Raw genomic sequence first — 21918 nt, forward strand, 5'->3', positions numbered from 1 at the left:
TTTTTATCAAGAAAATGTGAAAGGAGCTTTAATGATTCACAGGTGGAGGTAAATGGTAAGCTTATTCCGTCCTCGTTAGGGCAATTTCTTTCATTGGTGCAAACTGGGAGCTTCCACAGCACAGGGGTTGATTACTTACGCAAGCAAGATATTTCAGTTTTTTATTTTTCTTAAAAATATTTCCCAACATAAAACCAATGTCACCTTACAATAATTGATTCTGAGTTTCAGTGTTTAAAAATAAAATATCAAACAGAACGAAATTTCAATGTACCATTTGTAATTCGGTAATATGAGAGAATTGTTCAGGGGTCTGAATACTTTTGCAAGGCACTGTGTGTATGTGTGTGCATGTATGTATATGTGTGTGTGTGTGTGTGTGTGTATGTGTATATATATATATATATATATGATATATATATATATATATATATATATATATATATATAGATTTCTGTGTGGCTATATATAGTTGAGCAAATTTTATACATAATTATGTGTGTGTTCTGTCAGTGTGGTCTAATATATATGTATATGTTAGCAAAATTTATACATAATAAAATGTTTTATATACATAACAACAAATATTCATGGTTTATGTAAAGTATGTACAAAATTCTGCATGCAATATATAAAAAGAATACAAAAAGCTTTTTTTAATAAAATTAAATTAAATGCTATGTATATATTGTACTTTAGAGTGTTGATTGTTTGCTGCAGTGTCTTCACAGATGGATTTTTTTCACGAAACACAATTGGATAATAAAATTACTTGAGAGATTTCAATCTCTCCTCCCTGTCTTTAAAACACATATCACATTACTAACACTGCCTTAGGGCATTATGACAGAGAGAGAAGGGATCTGAGCTGCAAGTCTCGGTACAACGGGGGCGAAACCAGAGCGCTGTGTTTGTCTGTTTATTTGTGTAGTAGAGGACTAGCGAGTTGGGAGCTGCAGCCACAGGCCAGCATGGACCCCACAGCTCTACTAGCACTGCAGAGCACAGCACAACAGAGCACCACTTTACTACAACCAGAGCACTTTCCTGCGCCCCTATTGATTACTGTACTGTTGTTATTCTGTGAACCATTTGGTTTGGGACTGAAAACCCCAGATAGATACGTCTAGAGATAGTGTAAAAGTGACCAAAAGACAGGTAAATGTGCTGATAACTACACAATTGTGAACTGAGGGTTTTGTATGGTCTATCTCTGGTTTTAGAAAGCTAATCTTTAGCACCTTCTAGAGCTTTAGAGGTAAATGGGGAAAAAATCTGAAGAGATCTGCATCTCTTTTATTACACATCCTCTCAGGTCATTTTTCTGTAGCTACATACTGTATGCTGTTGCGTACATTTAACAGATGTTGTTTATGTGCTGAGTGAGTTATAGATATAAAGAATGCTGGTCAGTGCAAATCCTGTGGGGGGGGGGGGTTATATCAACAGGAAAAAAATGCTGTGCTTTCACCTAGATGTTTCTGTAACGTGGAAAGCTATAAAACTATACAAATGATATGCAGATTTAACTCTTGCTGAATATAACTGCACACACACTTCTTCCCACTTTGAGCCTTTCTAACCAGCCATTCCCTGGTGCTACCTGCAAAAATGTTTTTCTATACTGATCATATTTTACAAGAGAAAAATAGTGGGTTCCATGGAAATGTCTCCAATACTGCAGTAGGCGCTGTACCTGGTATTGCAATGCACTGCTGTTTACCAGTCAGTTTGAGGATTTATTTATTTTAGAACTTAAAAAATCAAAGTTTGACATTTATAGTCAATTTTTGTAAAACTTAAAATTACTCAGTCAGTGTAATTAGAATACTATAGATAATGATTATATATACTATTAAATATATATATACATATAAGATATATATATAATATATATAGATATATATAGAGAATAGATATATTAATACGAATATATTTTTTATTTTCATATATTTTTTTTAATGAATCAAACCAAGACAAACCTGCCAGGATGGGGCACTAAATCAATGAGAAACATCTTACAAGCTATACCACATGATTAAGAAACTGTAGTCTATATATGGAAAAAACTATAATTGTAGTAATTTTCAACTACAAACTTGTAACTGCGGGATACGTTTTTTAAACTAGGCCAAAACAATTGCATCTGTAGTTTTAATTACTTGAAAAAGTGCCGTAACATTGAGAGTTGTTCTCGTGTTGCACCAATTGTGACCCAAAGAAAACCTTGTTTTTCATAATATACATAACATCAACCAACATGGACAGAACATATATATGTATATACCACACGTTGTTTTTTTTTTTTTTGTTTGTTTTTTTGCTTTTGTAGTTTTGTCGGTCGACAAATTCACATTAATTTAAAAACGCGGTACTTTTGTTAATGCTGTACACAATACCCCTACAGAGAGAGAAAAAACATCTTGTTGGTTTCTTATTAAGGAAAAACAGTATACAGCCCATTCCTAAAAGCTCTCTGGTGTACTCTGCTCGAAAAATAAAGTATTGGTTTTACAATTCAAGCTTCACTGTGGTACCAGGGATTTTCATGGAACCCACTGTAGAACAGTAAGAAGCAAAGCAATTAATGGTGTAACTGCATAGCGGTTTAAGCAATTCCAGTTATTGTATATATCTTTTTATTTATAGCATGGATAATGGCATTGCTGTGGTGTATTACAAGATAATAATGATAGTCCTAAGTCTACAAAGCCTGAGACCAGAAAAAAGGCATTATTTGAACTAGGGAGTTTCATTATTACAGAGGAACACGCCACAGCAATGTCATTATCACCTATTATACTATAACTATTTTAAGTTAGGTGTTTATTTAGCTGTTTGTCTGAAATAATCATTGTAGTCCACTGAAAGACTTCTTTAGAACAGAGCTCGAGTGTCCCAGTGAAGTGTTGTTTTAGAGCAAGTGTGTCAGTAATTTGTCCTTTTTCTGTTAAGTTATAACAGCATGGCTGACCTCCATAGAAAACAATGGGAGACAGTGTCTGGTTGTTTTATAAGTAGAGATATATGCACTTGAGTAAACACACTACACACCATTTTTACAGGTAACATGCATTTAAGACACATTATCTTGGCAATGTTCTGTGTTGTACGGAAAAAAACGGCTGTATACTTGCATTCTGTTTATTGAAATTATTAAGACTTTTTTTTTTTTTTTTTTTTAACCCCCCCCCCCCCCCCCCCCCCAGGACAAATTATATTGAATGGCAGAAAACCTATGAAACGCTGGCAGAAATGGTGGTTCCACGCTCCACCAAGTAAGTGGCTGGTCAGTTTTTTTTCTCATACTGAAAGGTTAACGTGAGGAGTTAAAATAAAAACAATATAAATTAACCTTGCATATGTATGGCATTGTTTATTTTGTCAATGTAGCTTTAGAAATGTGTTACAAATCAACAGAAACTGCTTCCTTTGGGTTATTGATTAAAAAAAAGGTACTTAGTTAAGGATGGTTCTCGCTAATAAATGTGGTTTATTTTCTTGGAACACATGATAACCCTGCTTTTCTTTCTAGTTTGTTGTTTGAAGATCAGGAAAGTGGGCTCTTCAGTGTCACTCTGTTCAGAAAGGCCATTGATGATTTTAGACACAAGGCCAGAGAATGCAAGTAAGAGCTGTTATGTAACATTTCACTGAAAAACTACTTTTGCAACACTTTCTTGGAACATTTTGTTCAGATGACTCGAAAATATGTTTCTTGAGGAACCAATTGGGAGTTGTTCAGTACAGACCAGCTGGATTAGCGGATCTCTGTTTTTAAATTGCAGGTTCACTGTCCGGGACTTCCAGTATAATGAGGAGGAGATGAAAGCAGATAAAGAGGAGATGACACGGCTTTCCACTGACAAGAAAAAGCAGTTTGTGAGTATTTCAGACATTGCTGTTATGGAACAGTTGCTATGAATATCAGCTCCTTATCAAGGTTCTCCTTTATCAGTGACGTCTACAAGCCAATAGTCAGTCCTGCTAATACCTATTTTTTGAGAGATTTTAATAATCTCTCACAAACCATGGATTAAAATAAGAAAGTAATACTATTTTTTAGTAAAAACAGGAATTTATTAGACTGCGAGAGTTTTTATTGCGCCGTCCTTATCTATGTGGTCATATACAATCGGTTGCATGGTATATCTCAATTTATAGCATTGTTGTCTTGTAAATGCTTATTTTAATTGGAAGTAAAGAAATGAAAGTGTCACATAGCATACCATACTTGGCAACTAGCTTTACAAACAATTTCTATAAATGAAGTGTAAGAAATATATATTGACATTTTGAGATTAGAATTTCGATTTTAGCATGCGACATCTTAAAATGTATTATGCTGCACGGGATCACCATTAGTGAGCAATCTTAAATAACTGGTAAGAATAGCTAGGGCCACCCCACAACCCCCAGGTCTGCAGTAGTTTCCAGGTTAAGTGGATGAATCTGTTTTTATAACCAGTACCAGGTGTCTGTACCAATCCACTGGCATTATACACTCTTTGTAAACAGACTCTGAAGCATTCACTGCTTAGCTTTGTTTGTTTGCAGGTTCCCTTTCAAGTATGAAATGTAACCATTACTTAACGGGATATATCTCTTGTAACCTCAATTACCTGAGCACTTCTATCAAACCGCTCCTCCCCCAGGAGATAAATAAGAGTGACACATAAGGTTCAGCACCATTTCTTTGTCTTGCCTATGGAAGGAGTGAGTTCTGACTTTTAAGCCATAACTATAAAGAGAAGTTCATATTTGAAATAATTTCGCTTATTTTTTTTGTATATAGTTCTTCTTAGCTTTAGGTTCTGATTAAGTCCCCTCCGGGGCCTTGTATGCCTGTGTGAAGCAGGCTGCTCTCCCTGCCCCTTCCCCGGGATTCAGTATGTTGTTGCGGCTAAGTTCACACTCTCTACCTTGCTGCTCGGCTAAGAATATTATATATCATTTTAGTAAGTTGTAATTGTTTTATGTTTTTCTTTCAAAAACCCAGTGTGCATGTAGGCTGTCCCTGTAGCGGTGTCCGCCTCTGTACACAGACAGTATACTGCGCCAGCTGTCTGGTTTTTTCCAGTCAGCTTTTTGCTCTACAGAGACAGTGTTATTGGCTTTGTAGCTACACTGCTGTTGAATTGGCAAAAGCTTTTTCGATCGGAGAATAGTCAGAGAGTCTCCTTTGCTGTTTTTGTGTCTGTCTAGTTAGCAGGCAACTGCACCTGTCTGTTTAACAGTGCATGCTTGCAGTTGTAAATGGCTTTTCCAGGTCTTCACCTGCATGCCACTTGTCCAGAGCTGGTACCAGTGACTCGCTCCTGGAACAGTGTCAGTCAGTACCAGAGTCTGTACCAGTGGCCTGGTTGGTACCAGAGCTGGTACCAGTTGGTCAGTTGAACTTTCCAATTACAAACTCTGAAGGGAATGTTAGGTTATTATCATAATCTTGAAATAGAAATGTAACCATTAACCTTCAAAATCGCTGCATTCACTCCAACGCAGCAGGGCTGAAGACAAAATGAAAAGAATTATGCGTCACTCATGTTTATCTCCTGGTGGCGGCAATGATGTCTGACGCATACAGGGCTCTTAAAGGAGCAGCTTTGATAGAAGTGCTCAGGCAATTGAAGCTATAAGAGATACAGTACCTATAAGAAGTATTCACCACCCCTTGGACGTTTTCACAGTTTATTGTGTTACAACCTGAAGTCTTGATGCATTTAAATGGGATTTTTTTTCCCTTTGATTTACACAACCTACTCAAAACTTTCAATGGGTTAAAAAACAAATCAATTAACAATAAAAACCTGAAAAGTCTTCATTAGATAAGTATTCACCCCCTTTGCTATGACACTCCTAAATAAGCTCAGGTGCAACCAATTGCTATCAGAATTCACACAGTAAGTTAAATGTAGTCCATCTGTGTACAATAAAAGTGGTTCACATGATTTCAGATTAAATACACCTGTCCTTTTAAGGTCCCACAGTTGGGTAGTGCATTCAAAGCAAAGATACTACCATGAAGCTTTCGGAACAACACCAGGATAAAGTTGTGGAAAGGCACAGATCAAGGAATGGGTATAAAAAGATTTCAGAGGCATTGAATATCCCTTGGAGCACAGTCAAGTCGATCATTAAGAAATGAAAGGTATACGGCACCACCCAGAATCTGCTTAGAGCAGGCTGTCCTCCCAAACTGAGCAGAAGTTACCTCAGCTGAGAGAGCTGAGGTAAGAAGGGCATTGATCAGAGAAGCCACCAAGAGGCCAATGACAACTCTGAAAGACCCACAGGCGTTCCATGGCTGAGATGGGAGAAATCAAGCCATGTGTCAACAATAGCTGAGGTACTCCACAAATCTGGCCTGTATGGAAGAGTGGCAAGAAGGAAGCCATTTCTGAAAAAGGCCCATGTAAAGTCCCGCTTGGAATTTGCAAAAATGCATGTGGGAGCCGTGGCAAAAGATTCTGTGGTCCAATGAAACACAAGTTGAATTATTTGGCCTAAATGCAAAGCGTTTTGTCTGGCGCAAACCCAACACAGCACATCACCCAGGTAACACCATCCCTACTGTGAAGCATGGTAGTGGCAGCATCATGTTATGGGGATTCTTTTCATCGACAGGGATTGGGAAGCTTGTCTGGGTAGAGGGCAAAATGGATGGAGCTAAATACAGGCAAATCCTTGAGGAAAACCTGCTTCAGTCTGCAAAAGACCTAAGACTGAGGTGGAGATTCACCTTTCAGCAGGACAATGACCCCAAGCACACAGACAAAGCAACACTGGAGTGGTTTAAAAACAAGAAAGTGAATGTCCTAGAGTGGCCAAGTCAAAGCCTGGACTTAAATCTGACTGAGAATCTGTCGCAAGACTTGAAGATTGCTGACCACCAATGATTCTCATCCAACTTGACAGAGCATTCTTCAATTTTGCCAAGAAGAATGGGCGAATATTGCAAGATCCAGATGTGCAAACCCGGTAGAGACTTACCCCAAAAGAATCACAACTGTAATTGCTTCCAAAGGTGGTTCTACCAAGTATTGACTCACGGGGAGTGAATACTTATCTAACCGTTCAGTTTTTTTTTTTATTTTTCATTAACTATTGTTTCACAATAAAAATTCTCTTGCCTCTTCAAAGTGTTGAGTAGGTTGTGTAAATCAAAAGAAAAAAAATCCCATTTAAATTTATCAAGATTTCATGTTGTAACACAGCAAACTGAAAACTTCCAAGGCTGGTGAGTACTTACTATTGGCACTATATATTCCATTTGTTATGGTTACATTTCTATGGAACTGGGATAATAACATTTTAAGTTCTTCCGCATGTGCAAACACGATAATGCCGATTTGTTTGCAGAAGAGCATTATTAAATCTGTTGCCAGGATACTATTTTTGGATTTAGAATAATTAAATCATGATTAGTCTCGAACCAGAAAAGAAAAGGCTCTGTTTTAGCTGTGAAGGCTTATACATTAACAGGCATACTAATCATCTGCGTAGCCAATTTCATCTCCAAAAGATTTAGCATATGTATTATTGGTCATATTTTTTATTATCCAATGTGTATATTTAACTTGAAACAAAACCCTGTGGTAAACTGAATGAAAAATGTAATATGGCACGAATAAAAACTTGATGTTTTATGTTTTTCGTTCCACAGGGACCCCTGGTACGGTGGCTGAAAGTCAACTTCAGTGAAGGTTTCATTGCCTGGATCCACATTAAAGCATTAAGGGTTTTTGTTGAGTCTGTCTTAAGGTATAGAAAAATGAGCATGCAGTTAACATTTCCAGTTATTTATCAGATTTATATTTATTGATTTTATTATTTTTACATCAGATGGTTTGCAATTTAAATACAGCATGAGACTACATGACATTAAATGTAGTGTCAAGCACTTTCATTTTATTTTGAAGTGTTTTCTTCATTGGTCTTGGAATATTTGATGGTGTGTTGCTGCAGAAAACGATACTTATACAGAGTCGCATTAAATAGACACCCTATCTATTAACATGTAGCTAGACCATGGGTCATTCAGTTGTAATGGTAAACAAGTTGTTTAGTTATGATCAGTAGCTTGTATCTGTCTGCCAGTGTGAGCTGAACAAGTCTGGACTTGACTGAGTTTGGACTGCCACTGTTTCCATCAGCAGTTCGCTTCAAATCACAGAAATGTACTGTGACACAGCGGAAATCTCTCAGCTGCTGATGGAAACAGAACTGATTTCCAGCCCAGTGTCAGATCGAAACAAGGCATACCTCACAGTGATCTAATTATTCCTCATTATTTCACACAGCAGAGCTCAGCTCTCTGATGCTTTCCACAGAAGTATGTTGTGCTGGAGATTACCAGCGATTCCGTGTGTTTTTAATCTTCTCTTGGCTTGGACACGTTACCATTGGAATGTAATTAGGGTTAGGGAGACCGTAATATCTCTGAAAGTATTCTAAATTGGTCGTCTAAAAAATATTGAAATCATTTACCATGATTTTCCTAGCAGTATATATTTAGGATTTTTGGTTTTTGAATTGATGTTTGTTTTTTATGAAGTCTGAAAAGTGAAATGACCGGTTCTTTTAGATAGAGCCCATAAGTACTCTTCTCAAGTTCTGATGTGTCACACATGTGACGCATGTAGTTGTTTTGAAATTATGTAGTTTTTTTTTTTTATATTAATTTTTCTATTTTTTCAGGTATGGGCTGCCAGTAAATTTCCAGGCAATGCTGTTACAGCCCAATAAAAAAGCCACGCAGAAGAAACTCAGAGAGGTCTTATATGATTTGTACAAGCATCTTGATAGCAGTGCAACGGGCATCATTGATGTAAGTGTCTTTTTGGTTGAACATTAGAACATTGTTTAGAGAACACTTAACATACTTCACATTTATAAGATATATATATATATATATATATATATATATATATATATATATATATACACACACACACACACACACACATACATACAGTGGCTCTCAAAAGTATTCACCCCCCTTGGACTTTTCCACATTTTATTGTTACAACATGGAATCAAAATGGATTTAATTAGGAGTTTTTGCCACTGATCAACACAAAAAAGTCCATAATGTCAAAGTGAAAAATAAAATCTACAAATTGTTCTAAATTACAAATATAAAACAGAAAAAAATTTTTTTTATCTTGAATATTGTGTGCAGTTCTGGTCACCTCGCTATAAAAAAGATATTGCTGCTCTAGAAAGAGTGCAAAGAAGAGCGACCAGAATTATTCCGGGCTTAAAAGGCATGTCATATGCAGACAGGCTAAAAGAATTGAATCTGTTCAGTCTTGAACAAAGAAGACTACGTGGCGACCTAATTCAAGCATTCAAAATTCTAAAAGGTATTGACAGTGTCGACGCAAGCCTGAAAAAAGAAACAAGGACCAGGGGTCACAAATGGAGTTTAGAAAAAGGGGCATTCAGAACAGAAAATAGGAGACACTTTTTTACACAGAGAATTGTGAGGGTCTGGAATCAACTCCCCAGTAATGTTGTTGAAGCTGACACCCTGGGATCCTTCAAGAAGCTGCTTGATGAGATTTTGGGATCAATAAGCTACTAACAACCAAACGAGCAAGATGGGCCGAATGGCCTCCTCTCGTTTGTAAACTTTCTTATGTTCTTATGTTCTTATGAAAATAATTGATTGCATAAGTATTCATCCCCTTTGCTATGACTCACCTAAATAATCTCTGGTGCAACCAATTGTCTTTAGAAGTCACATAATTAGTTGAATGGAGTCCACCTGTTTGCAATTAAGGTGTTTCACTTGATTTCAGGTTAAATACACCTGTCGCTGGGAGGTCCCACAGTTGGTTAGTACATTTCCTAACACAAACTACATCATGAAGGTGATGGAACATTCAAAGCAAATCTGGAATAAGGTTCTTCAAAAGCACCAATCAGGGGTAGGATATAAGAACATTTCCAAGGCATTGAATATCCCCCGGAGCACAGTAAAGTCCATTATTAAGAAATTGAGAGAATATGGCACAACTGAATCTGTTTAGAACAGGCCGCCCTCAAAAACTGAGTAACCGGGCGAGAATGGCACTAGTCAGGGAGGTTACCAAGAGGCCAATGGCAACTCTAAAGGAGTTACAGTCTTCCACGGCTGATCTGGGGGACACTGTGCATACGGCAACAATAGCCCGGGTGCTTCACAAAACTGGCCTTTATGGGAGAGTGGCAAAAAGAAAGCCATTGTTGAAAAAAAAAAAAAAAAAAAAACTCACATCAAATCTCGGCTAGAGTTTGCCAGAAGGCATGTGGGAGACTCTGAGACCAAGTGGAAGAAGATTCTATGATCTGATGAGACCAAAATAGAGCTTTTTGGCCTCCACGCTAAGCGCTATGTTTGGCGCAAGCCTAACACTGCACATCATCCTGAGAACGCCATCCCTACGGTGAAGCATGGTGGTGGCAGCATCATGCTATGGGGATGCTTCTTTGTGTCAAGGCCTGGAAAGCTTGTGAAGATAGAGGGAAAAATGGATGCAGCAAAGTACAGAGAAATCCTGGAGGAAAACCTGCTGAAGTCTGCAAGAGGCCTGGGACTTGGGAGAAGATTCATCTTCCAACAGGACAATGACCCCAAACATACAGCCAAAGCCACACTAGAGTGGCTTAAAAACAAAAAGGTCAATATCCTGGAGTGGCCCAGTCAAAGCCCAGGCCTCAATCCAATTGAGAATATGTGGAAAGAGTTGAAAATTGCTGTTCACCAAAGGTCCCCATCCAACTTGACGGAGCTTGAGCAATTTTGCAAAATAGAATAGGCAAAAATTGCAGTGTCCAGATGTGCAAAGCGGGTAGAGACTTATCCAAATAGACTCATGGCTGTAATTGCTGCCAAAGGTGCCTCTACCAAACATTGACTAAAGGGAGTGAATACTTATGCAATCAATTATTTTCTGTTTTGTGTTTGTAATTAGTTTAGAACAATTTGTAGATTTTATTTTTCACTTCGACATTATGGACTTTTTTGTGTTGATCAGTGGCAAAAACTCCTAATTAAATCCATTTTGATTCCATGTCCCCCAAAAGTCCAAGGGGGGTGAATACTTTTGAGAGCCACTGTGTGTGTGTGTGTGTGTGTGTGTGTGTATATATATATATATATATATATATATATATATATATATATATATATATATATATATATATATATATAGTGCCTTGCAAAAGTATTCAGACCCCTGACCAATTCTCTGATATTACCGAATTACAAATGGTACATTGAAATTTCGTTCTGTTTTGATATTTTATTTTTAAACACTTAAACTCAGAATCAATTATTGTAAGGTGACATTGGTTTTATGTTGGGAAATATTTTTAAGAAATAAAAAAACTGAAATATCTTGCTTGCATAAGTATTCAACCCCCGTGCTGTGGAAGCTCCCAGTTTGCACCGATGAAAGAAATTGCCCTAACGAGGACACAATTATCTTACCGTTGGGCTCCACCTGTGAATCATTAAAGTTGCTGTCACATTTTCTGGATAAAAACCCCACTGTTGAAGGGTCATTGGTAAGGCGGTGAATCTGAAGGAAAATGAATACCAAAGAGCATTGTACAGAAGTTAGAGATAAAGTAATACAAATGCATAGATTAGAGAAAGGGTACAAAATAATATCCAAGTGTTTGGATATCCCAGTGAGCACAGTTGGATCAATAATCAGGAAGTGGAAGCTGCATCACACCACCCAGGCACTGCCAAGAAAAGGCCGTCCCTCAAAACTCAGCGCTCAAACAAGGAGGAGACTTGTGAGAGAAGCCACAGAGGCCAACAATCACTTTGAAGGAGCTACAGAGTTCAGTGGCTGGGAGTGGAGTAATGGTGCACCAGTCAACCATATCAAGAGCTCTGCATAACACTGGCCTGTATGGGAGGATGGCAAGAAAGAAGCAGTTACTCAAAAAGTACCATCTGAAAGCACGTCTGGAATTTGCCAGAAAGCATGAGAGTGACCCAGCTGCGATGTGGGAAAAGGTTTTGTGGTCAGATGAGACCAAGATAGAACTTTTTGGCCAAAACTTAAAGTGCTATGTGTGGCGCAAACCTAACACTGCCCATGCCTCGAGACATACCATCCCTACAGTGAAGTATGGTGGTGGCAGCATCTTGTTACAATTGAAGGAAGAATGGATGGAGCAAAATACAGGAAAATACTGCAAGAGAATCTGCTTCAGTCCGCTAAAAAACTGAAGCTTGGGAGGAAATTCACCTTTCTGCAGGACAATGATCCCAAGCACAAGGCCAAAGCAACATTGGAGTGGCTCAGGAACAAAAAGGTGAATGTCCTACAGTGGCCCAGTCAAAGTCCTGATCTCAATCCCATTAAGAATCTATGGCACTATTTTTGAAAATTGCGGTCCACAAACGTCGTCCAACCAACCTGAACAACCTGGAGCAAATCTGCCAAGAAGAATGGGCCAAAATCACCCAGGCATAGTGTGCAAAGCTGGTACATACTTACCCCAAAAGACTTAAAGCTGTTATTGCAGCGAAAGGTGGCTTTACCAAATATTAATGTATGGGGGTTGAATACTTATGCAAGCAAGATATTTCAGTTTTTTATTTTTCTTAAAAATATTTCCCAACATAAAACCAATGTCACCTTACAATAATTGATTCTGAGTTTAAGTGTTTAAAAATAAAATATCGAACAGAACGAAATTTCAATGTACCATTTGTAATTCAGTAATTTGAGATAATTGGTCAGGGGTCTGAATACTTTTGCAAGCCACTGTATATTAGTGCTCCCTCGCTGTAAGGCTCTCGGATATAACGCTCCTACAGCATGTCCCCCAATTCCTTATACTAGTGATTCATGCAATATTTCTACAGTAAATACAGTACTGGTGTTCCAACTATAAACAACTTTTCAGTCTACCGTTTCTGTCTCTTCCTTTGAAACAGTATCTGAACTGAAGAAATGCTGCGCTGGCACTTTATAACACAGACATCTTATTCAGCATTCATTTTATAACTAAATAAATATTAGGCCTATTATGTAGTTATCTTTCCTAATGTATTTGCTTTTTTGCTGCAAGAGGAGCTGCGGCTTTCTCTGGAAGACGAGACGCTTCAGCTTTGCTTCAGCCCTGCTCCAGCAGCCGAACCAGGGGAGAGTCTATTCCCTCTTCCCCTCGTCCGACCCGCTCTAACTTCTCGCAATTGGTTTGCTTGTCTGTCGTGTCGAACTGAACTCCCGACCGTCATTTAGCCAGGCTATTCATAGATTGAAAACTGCTAATTAAAATGATCTATGAGTGGGAATGATCCAATTCGTTTATGTATACCACTGAAGCATTGTCATTCAAATCTAATTAAAATGATAATTACAACAAGATGTTACCGTGACTACAGTTTTCTTTTTTTTATTGTATTTAATTCTTTCTATAATTCCCACAAAAAGTACCAGTATTGTAAATTAATTAATTGGCTATCTGCTCACATCATGTACTATGAATACTGCAACTAAATAATTATTTACACCAGGGGTTCTCAATCTTTTTTAATCACACCCCACTTTAGCCATTTTTGTTTTACTTGAAGCCCTTCCTCCCCCTGCCACAATAGCAAGACTTAGAAATCACATATAAGAGATCACTCACAATGACGTATGTTCCAAAATTCCAGTACATCATGTGACACCACACCTAATTCCAATGTTCAAAAACCTAAACAAAATAAACACGTAGGGAATTTTAAACATATAAACTCTGAAGAAGGGGTTAAACGTTGAATATGTGAGACACTTAACTGGTCATATGACAAATTTCACCAAACACATATTTTTTTATGTATTCATTTTAGTAATTTATTATCATATACAGTCGTGTATCCAACTGCTGTGGAGCCAAAGTAAGGGCAGATATTATAAAAAGGATGGGGTTTGACAATTACCTCCATGTAGTTTTTCTAATTGGTGCAATAGAAAGATTGACACTGGGGCAGGTTTTATTCTGTGGTTGATCTGGCGCTTCATTGGTGAACTCTGTGTTCATGCTGTAGTATGGTTCAGTCCACACAGGGTAAGAATTGTTTTTTTCTGAAGTTTGTTCTATATTTTTAATCAAATTGGATCTCTAAACAAAAGAACGAGGCAAAGCCATGTTTGGAATTATTTTGAGGAACCGGACGAGAAAACCGTGGTATGCAAGTAATTATGCCAAACAAAATTGCCATACCACAAAAACACAAGTTCAATGCTTCATTTGAAATGAAAACATTCAATATTACAGTGGATGGAGTTACTGAATACAGTAAAACAGAATACTCTAGATGGCGACTGAATAGTTTAACACAAGTTTAGAAGGAAGGGTTTTTTCCATTATTAATTCACAAAACACAGAAGTGTAAATTCATTGTGTATAGGCATTCATTTACCAGTACACTTTTATGCAAATCATTTGTTTAAAGAAAAAAAAAATGTCTTCTCTGTAATTAACAACAGAAGGGGATATTTAAAAAAATAAATAACTAAATAAAAATTTCCCATTTGTGGCATCAGGCCTTAAACAATAAAATAATGTATTGGAAACTGCATTTGATAGATTCTGTAACGTATGTAAGCAGTTTTTTTTTTTATTATTTTTCTTTTGTTCTTTGAATGTAATATAATGTTAAAAAAAGCAGGGGGTGGGGTGGGGGTAGTTTATCCACTTTGTGCCCACAGGTCCAGCACAGGTACATCTCAATAGTGCAGTACAAATACAGAGACATTTACTAAGGTATAAATAATAAAACAAATGCTTTTAAAAAGACCTAATTCCCATTGGCTTTTTTCTTTTTTTTTTTTAAGATTCTATTGATTCTGTTAGTATTGCATGCAGGACAGCCACTATAATGTAGTAACTTTTCATTTAAAATAGATAGATTCATCCGTGCACATTTTTATCAACTAATGCCCATAAATTAACTGATCAAAAGTTTGAATTAAGTGGCAGCCTTAATTTCAATATATACTTTGGTGTGGGTGTGTGTGTGGGTGTGTTTTGTTTTGTTTCTTAGTTTAGTTTCTTTTAGTTAAAATGTTATTTCTGTATTTAGGGGTTCTTTACTTGGGAAATTCTAACCAGGGCCGTCAGTATACATCATAATGTATTATAATTAGTGTGTATGTATAGATATGGTTTAAACATTTAAACATGGACACCTGCATTGCATTTAAACGTTTATAAAAATGTACCAAAATCACATCCCTACAAACACACATATGTCACCTCTTGTAAAGTGGATCATCCTGTTAAATTCAATCCTAAAGTTTTTTATGAACTTGACACTAGTGTCTCCAAAGAAAATATTACCGAAATCACAAACTTTTTAAAAACACACATTCCACCTACTGCACTAATGTTTTTAATACCCGGTCTAACATTAGACACTACACCACCACAGAAACACACTGTGGACAAGGTTTGTCTGCAGTGCCAACAAAAGTATATCCAGTTTCTGAATGTTTTGGTTTTTATATGATGATGTACCTGCACAGGCGCTCTGTCTTTTTATCACAAAGCGATACATTATGTACTAAACAAGGGAGCAGTGCAGCAGGAACCGAACTGACCCCGATTCTTAAACACAAAGTCACATCATTGAGGCTCTGCATTAAAAAAAATTCATAAAACATTTTTTGTGAGTTTGTAAAAGTCACATTTAGACTTGTTTATAAAATAGCGTTTTGAAATTGTTCATTATTACTGTGTAGGGAAGATACATTATGATGGAAGATTTGGGTCAATCAATTGAAGCTGTTTTCCACATTTAATTAAACTTGTTTTTGTTTGCGAGTTGGGAAATTTCAGAACCGCAATTTCTTTCTCTGTGGAATTGTATTGTAGTCTTGAGGTCACTTGGGAGTCACTATTGACCAAATGTTTCATTGCCAGCTGTCTGTTTATATTTGTTACACTTAGTTTTAGAACTGCTCACACAGTTGCAATGAAACTTGATATTGACATTCCTTACCACAATGTGTTTAGCTACAGATAGCCGGGATTTGGTGACCAATTTTCACTTTGCATGGACTATATTTCTATGCTTGCTTCTTACATGCTATGCATTTTCTTAATCCCTTTTTGTGTGTTGATATCTGAACAGGTTGCTATGGACATCCCTGGTCTGAATCTTAGCCAGCAGGAGTATTATCCATATGTCTACTACAAGATTGACTGCAATCTGCTGGACTTCAAATAGAGAATAACTCTCTTCACAATCCCTTTGTAGCTGTCTTATTGTTTTAATGTAGAAAACAGATTAACTTCTTGATTTACTTCTGTCTACTTTTAATTGTGGATGTATCCATGCTTGTACCATTGCCCTTGTAACTGGGTGAACTCCTGTTATTGCCACAGTGAGGAGTTTATTATTTTTTTGTTTACAAAACAATCAATGTATTTAAGTGCTCAAAAAATATATAATCTGTATTTATGGACAGAGTTGGTTATTTAAAAAATAAAATGAAAATCATTCCTTATCCGTATAGTGCTGTCCAGTAGCTACACCTGTCATTGCTACCCATATTGACCTGGTTTATGTGAGGGAATTGGGGTCAGGTGTCATTGTCATTTCATTTATGTGTATTTGGTACATCCTCGAAGTATTCATCTTAAATAATGAATTGTGTTTTGAAAAAGCAATGTGTGTGTTTGTGTGTGTGCTGTCGTACAAAGTCTGTATATTTGGTGTTTTAAAGAGAATAATGTGGAAACACTATCTATACAAAGGATCATAATAAAATAAATATAGAAATGTGTGCTACATCAGGCTGTTGTGGTTTCTTTATTAAAGTCTGCATTCTAAACATGCAAGGTATGACACAAGCACAGTTTTTGGGATGGAACCGCATAAGTCTCGCGTTTTGATTGGTTCATGTCTGTCACATGAATGTCGTCACACGAGTGGGAAAGCTTGCAGGCATTTTTAACATTGATAAGAGAGAGATCTGCACAACCTTTCAATTAAAATATAATGTGGTATTTTGTTGTACTAATATAACAAACTATGGGTTATTACTTTATATGAATTATATTATGCACAAATGTAAGAATTGGCTTTCTGTGGTGGTGTACTTTTTTCTTTCAAATAGCATATATCTATAATTGTGTAATATATTTTATGTAGTTATGTAATATGTAAATGTTAAAAAAAAACAACGCATTTCTTGCTATAATGAAGAAATTACACTGCACTGAAATAGATACAGGAAAATGAATTAAAGCAGCTGCCTTCTTTTATTAAAGTCTAATATTAAAAAACATGGTATTCCAAAAAAAGGACATCTCATTTGCTTATGTAATGTCCATCAATATATTTTAGCGTTTAGGGTTATTTTTGGGACAGAAATGAGACTGCAACTGTGAGGTAGATGAAGGCTGTTTATTTTTACATTAATGAAATTAAATCACAAAATAAAATCAAAGTGTTGAGTTTGGTTGAAAGTGAAAATAAATGATTGTAGTAGTTTCTCTTTTACCCTACCCTTCCCTGTCTTTTCCCTGCATACCCTTATATGCCCTTGCCTCCCGCCCCCTCTTTTGCACCCACACACACACACACACCACCATGCAACCCCTGATTGCTTTACACTTGCTGTTAAGATGCAGTCACTACATTACACACTGCTTGTTTCATAAAAATGCACACATTCTGCCTGGAGAAACGCATAACAAATGCAGAATATAAATCTGCTAGCAGGGGTCTCCAATACTGGTTGCGGAGGGCCTGTGTCCCTCCTGGTTTTTGTTTCCAAGTTCCTAAATTACTTAAGTAACAAATGAGTGTGCAAGGAGCCTGAAAATTGCTACAGAGCACCTGTAGTACATGCAGATAATGAATCCAGAAGCATCCGTCTTTAGGTGGCACGAATCACACTATCGCCTTATGCTTAAAAACATCCATTTCTGGAACAGAAGCACCTAGAAACACCATTCAAATGGTTTACCAAATGGACCAGCCCATTTCGTAGCAATTCTTTGCAAAAAAATATTTTCGGGTGTTCCCATTCATGTCTATGCCAGTGTTAAAAAACACATTTTCAGTCGTATCTCTCAGACCAGAGCACCTACAACTACCGTTCGAAGGGTTCTAGACTTCAGAGTCATATCTCCATGACCCTGGGGCCTAGAACCCGGGTTGAACTTCCTAGGGTCATGTCTGGGGGGGTCTTCTTTTACAGGGAGCCACCTGTTCTCAAATGTTACATTTTCAACAATTTTTCATATTTTCAGCATGATGTCAGCATGCTTTTCAGCAAGGTTGAATTTCCAGTAGGTTTTGAGCTCCAGGGTGGCAAGAAATGTTTAAATTGGGGTCCTTTCTATCTGGGTACACGTCACTTGGAGGGATCAACAGGGGCCCTGAGGTGGACCTCCGTACCTCCGGAACCTGAGATGTAGCACCCTGAAAAATGTCTTTGGGGTGAGGTGGCGTACAAACATGTGGCCCGATGTGTTTCTTTAGCTAAGACACGTGTGCATGCAAAGAGTGCCCATGTGAGTTCTCTGGCCCAGGGGTTATAGAGATATGGGTAAGATAAGAGACCACCCCCTTCCCTTTGGCAGATCCCATTATAAAGACACCATCGGGGTAAGGCTCAGCAAATGGCGGTCGTAGGTCGTACGAAGAAACCCATTTGCTTTAGCTAAGACTGTTGTGCATCTAAAGAGAGTACTACTGAGTTCGTTGGCCCAGGATTTGTGGATTTATGGTACAAAAGGCCATCAAAAGGCCGTCACTTTTATAAAAGGTTGTCAAAAGGCAGTCAAAGTTAAAAAAACAGTCAAAAGGCCCTTGTTTTTTTCAAAAAAGGGCCGACACTTTTACACAGGACCATCAAAATGAAAAAAGGCCATCAAAGTAAAAAAAATAAATAAATAGGTGTGCTCCTCCCCTAACCATTGGACCACCAAGCCTCCTGATCATGGAGACGAAATCTTTCTGCATTCTTTAGAAGTACAGTATAAATAATAACGGTAAATATAATTATTAATCATTATACTCATACTTTGATGGTTTTTGTTTTATTTATTAGGCGCGGCTGCATTTTAGTAATGGCAATAGTTGAATTTGTTTTCGGTGTTTGATGAAATAGAAACATTACTTACTTACAAAACAAAGGAAGACAACACAAGAGTCTACAGAGTGCAAAGAGTTATACTGAATCCCTTTGGATATTTTTTTTATGTTGGCTTTAATGAAAAGTTCTTATATTTTTATCTTGAGGTAAACATTTTAAATGGCACACATAATTATGAGGAAATGGGAAGTAAATGTTAACATAAAAAAACATTTGCAGTGCACACTATTTTGTATTATTTCTACTAACTTTGCCGAGTAGAAAGCGAATACAACTGTTTCCAAAGAGATTACCAAAATACTTATATATATAATATTTAATTCTGTGCATCCAAATACTTGTAATAATTTTTTTTTTAGAATTAAGCCAGTTGATGTTCATCAGAATATTCATTTTATTGCAACTGAGGTAATGTTTTGTTGAGCGAAAATTCTAAAGGGGCATTGAGCTGAAGCCTCCAGATAGAAGGGGTACAGTTTCAAAAAAAGGTTGAAAACCCCTGGCCCAACAGTATAAGCTATCAGGAATAGATAAACAAAATGTTGACTAATACAATACAATAAGATTTATTTTAAGTTGTTGAAGGGCACTGGTCTCATAAACCCAGAAGGTTCCTTCTCAAAAGTGTTTTACTATTAGCCTTTAATAAAGGAATACAACTGCTTTAATGAATTGTCTTGTATCTATTTCAGTGCAATGTGGTTTACATTTTATTTCTGTTTCTTTATAAAAAATAAATAAATAAAAAGTATCCCAAAAACCCGGCTAAATTTGTAAATGCAGAATTTGGAACGTTATCTAAAAACCAGAGCGGCCCTGAAATTTGGACGTTATCAAAGAGGCCGGAATTTGGGACGTTATTTGAAAACTACAGCGGCCCGGAATTTGAGACATTGGGCTGTATTCATAAAAGTGTCAGTGTTTAGAACTTTTTAAGAAATATTTTCCTGAAATCATGAGCGATTCATCAAACTTGCAGTTCGAAAATCCGACAGTCGTAAAGCCTTTTCTGTCGGATTTCCATACATAAATTAAAATGGGGGGTACCTTCGGACCGCCTACGAGACAGGACAATCCGAAGAACAAGGGAGCAAAATCGATTCACGAATTGTGGATTAAGGCGAAAATGACGCACTAAACCAATAGTGAAGGATGAACCCATTGCAAGAGACATCAATACTGGTAAAGTTTGCTGCAACAATCTGCAAGGTTAAATTATGATGCTGATGGTCACTGAACCGCAAATATTACCGATTCGCTGTTTTACTATGTCCAGCGTGTGTCTCTGAAGACTGTTTAAATGTTTAATTTGAGTCAATTTGAGTCAATTTTGGTAAAATACCAAAATTACCAAAATACCTCCACGCTAATTCCTTCTGCAGTTTGTCTAGAGAGGTATAGAGCTTGGTCATTCTTTATCTATCTAACTTTTGGTACTGGCAGCTTGGAAAGCAGTGGGTTGGAGCCACCGGCGGTGCCAATCATTAATTAAGGCGGCAGAAACAAGAATCTATTAAATAGCAATATTTTCCTGCGGCCGCAAACCGTGGAACATTTCTTAGTGACTTCTTTAATGCACCACGAGAGGGCAGCAAGGTTACATTGTAAATGTTTTATATCATTTTTTTTTTTTTTTATAACCGCAAAAATGGACAGTGCAATTGATTAAATTAACAAAGCACATATAATATGGTCTTGGGCAGTTTTATATTTTGGCCTACAAGCTTTTTATGCGAGATCCGTTTTGTGTGAGGTGTGAGGCAATGTTCCATCCATTGCCAGTTCGTAAGAAAGTGTGCACACCAAACTTTAAAAGTAAAGCTGTATTGTTATATAAATTTACATTAAAACACTGGCATAATGGCAACACATATGAGACTGAAATGAACAATTAAAATGTGGTACATTACTTAAAATGGATGCACGTGATAGTATTTTTAATGCACAAATAAAACAATGTAATATATAAATCACACAAATGTGTAGTGCAATAAAATGTTCAAAAAAATGTTCTTTGTGTTCACGTTTATTATTAATTTGTCCCAACGGATACACCTCCACTGAATTGTTAAGCTCTGCATGCTGTGCTTTGAAAAACACAGGGAATACAAAAGCCCTTTTAATTAAATATAGTTTCCAGAACATTGCACACAGTCCATGTCAATAAGCGCTTTCACAAGATATAATGGGCAAAATACAAACCTTGTGCTATGATGAATGTCTGGACAGTCAGTGAATTAATACCGCAGTCTCGAGCCAGACTACAATACAATACTTAACATTCATTCATTTATTTAGCTTCTTTTTACACAGTACAGAGACTAAAAATAACTACATCTTTTTAAACTCAATGGGGGATATGAAGCGGGAGGTTGGTACCTATGGTCCAATTTTTGCCACAATATTATTTCTTTCTTACAAAGTGTTTTCAGCATGGACATTAAATACAGCACCTTTCTGGAACTGCTTAGATACTAGGTTTTTCCTAATTTAAATATTACATTTATTTATTAACATTAGTCATTTTTAATTGTTTTCTTCAAATCTGAGTTTGAAGGCTTTTGTGTACAGTCCTGGAACATTCAATTAATTTGACATAATGACTTGTAAATGTCAATTTGGTTTTGAAATGGACTGGGTATAAAAATGGCATTCATGTTTTCCTGGAACTGCAGAATTGCTGCTTATTTTCCTGCTTCCACCTTTAGCAAAGTATTTCTTCTCACACTTAACAAACTTGTATAACTCTCTAGTAAATTAACTAGAGTATAATACGTATATATTGCCATTTGTTAATTAGTTAATGTGT

General features: G+C 36.9%; 1 protein-coding gene across 2 annotated transcripts in view; it reads left to right on the forward strand.

The window, feature by feature from the left end:
• The window catches only part of LOC121313253 (V-type proton ATPase subunit C 1-A-like), a 47973-nt gene extending 31181 nt beyond the window's left edge, over positions 1-16792 (forward strand). The window contains exons 8-13 of one of the 2 annotated variants that reach the window (XM_041245592.1): positions 3210-3278; positions 3536-3628; positions 3789-3882; positions 7664-7761; positions 8698-8827; positions 16133-16792. In XM_041245592.1, coding sequence (XP_041101526.1) covers positions 3210-3278; positions 3536-3628; positions 3789-3882; positions 7664-7761; positions 8698-8827; positions 16133-16228 — 580 coding nt within the window. In that variant the 3' untranslated portion in view covers positions 16229-16792. Of the gene's footprint in view, positions 1-3209; positions 3279-3535; positions 3629-3788; positions 3883-7663; positions 7762-8697; positions 8828-12946; positions 12986-16132 lie in introns of those variants that run through there. The other variant, XM_041245593.1, reaches the window with a different exon arrangement.
• Positions 16793-21918: the final 5126 nt, after the last annotated feature.

Source organism: Polyodon spathula, chromosome 3, assembly GCF_017654505.1.
Source record: "Polyodon spathula isolate WHYD16114869_AA chromosome 3, ASM1765450v1, whole genome shotgun sequence".
NCBI lineage: Eukaryota > Metazoa > Chordata > Actinopteri > Acipenseriformes > Polyodontidae > Polyodon > Polyodon spathula.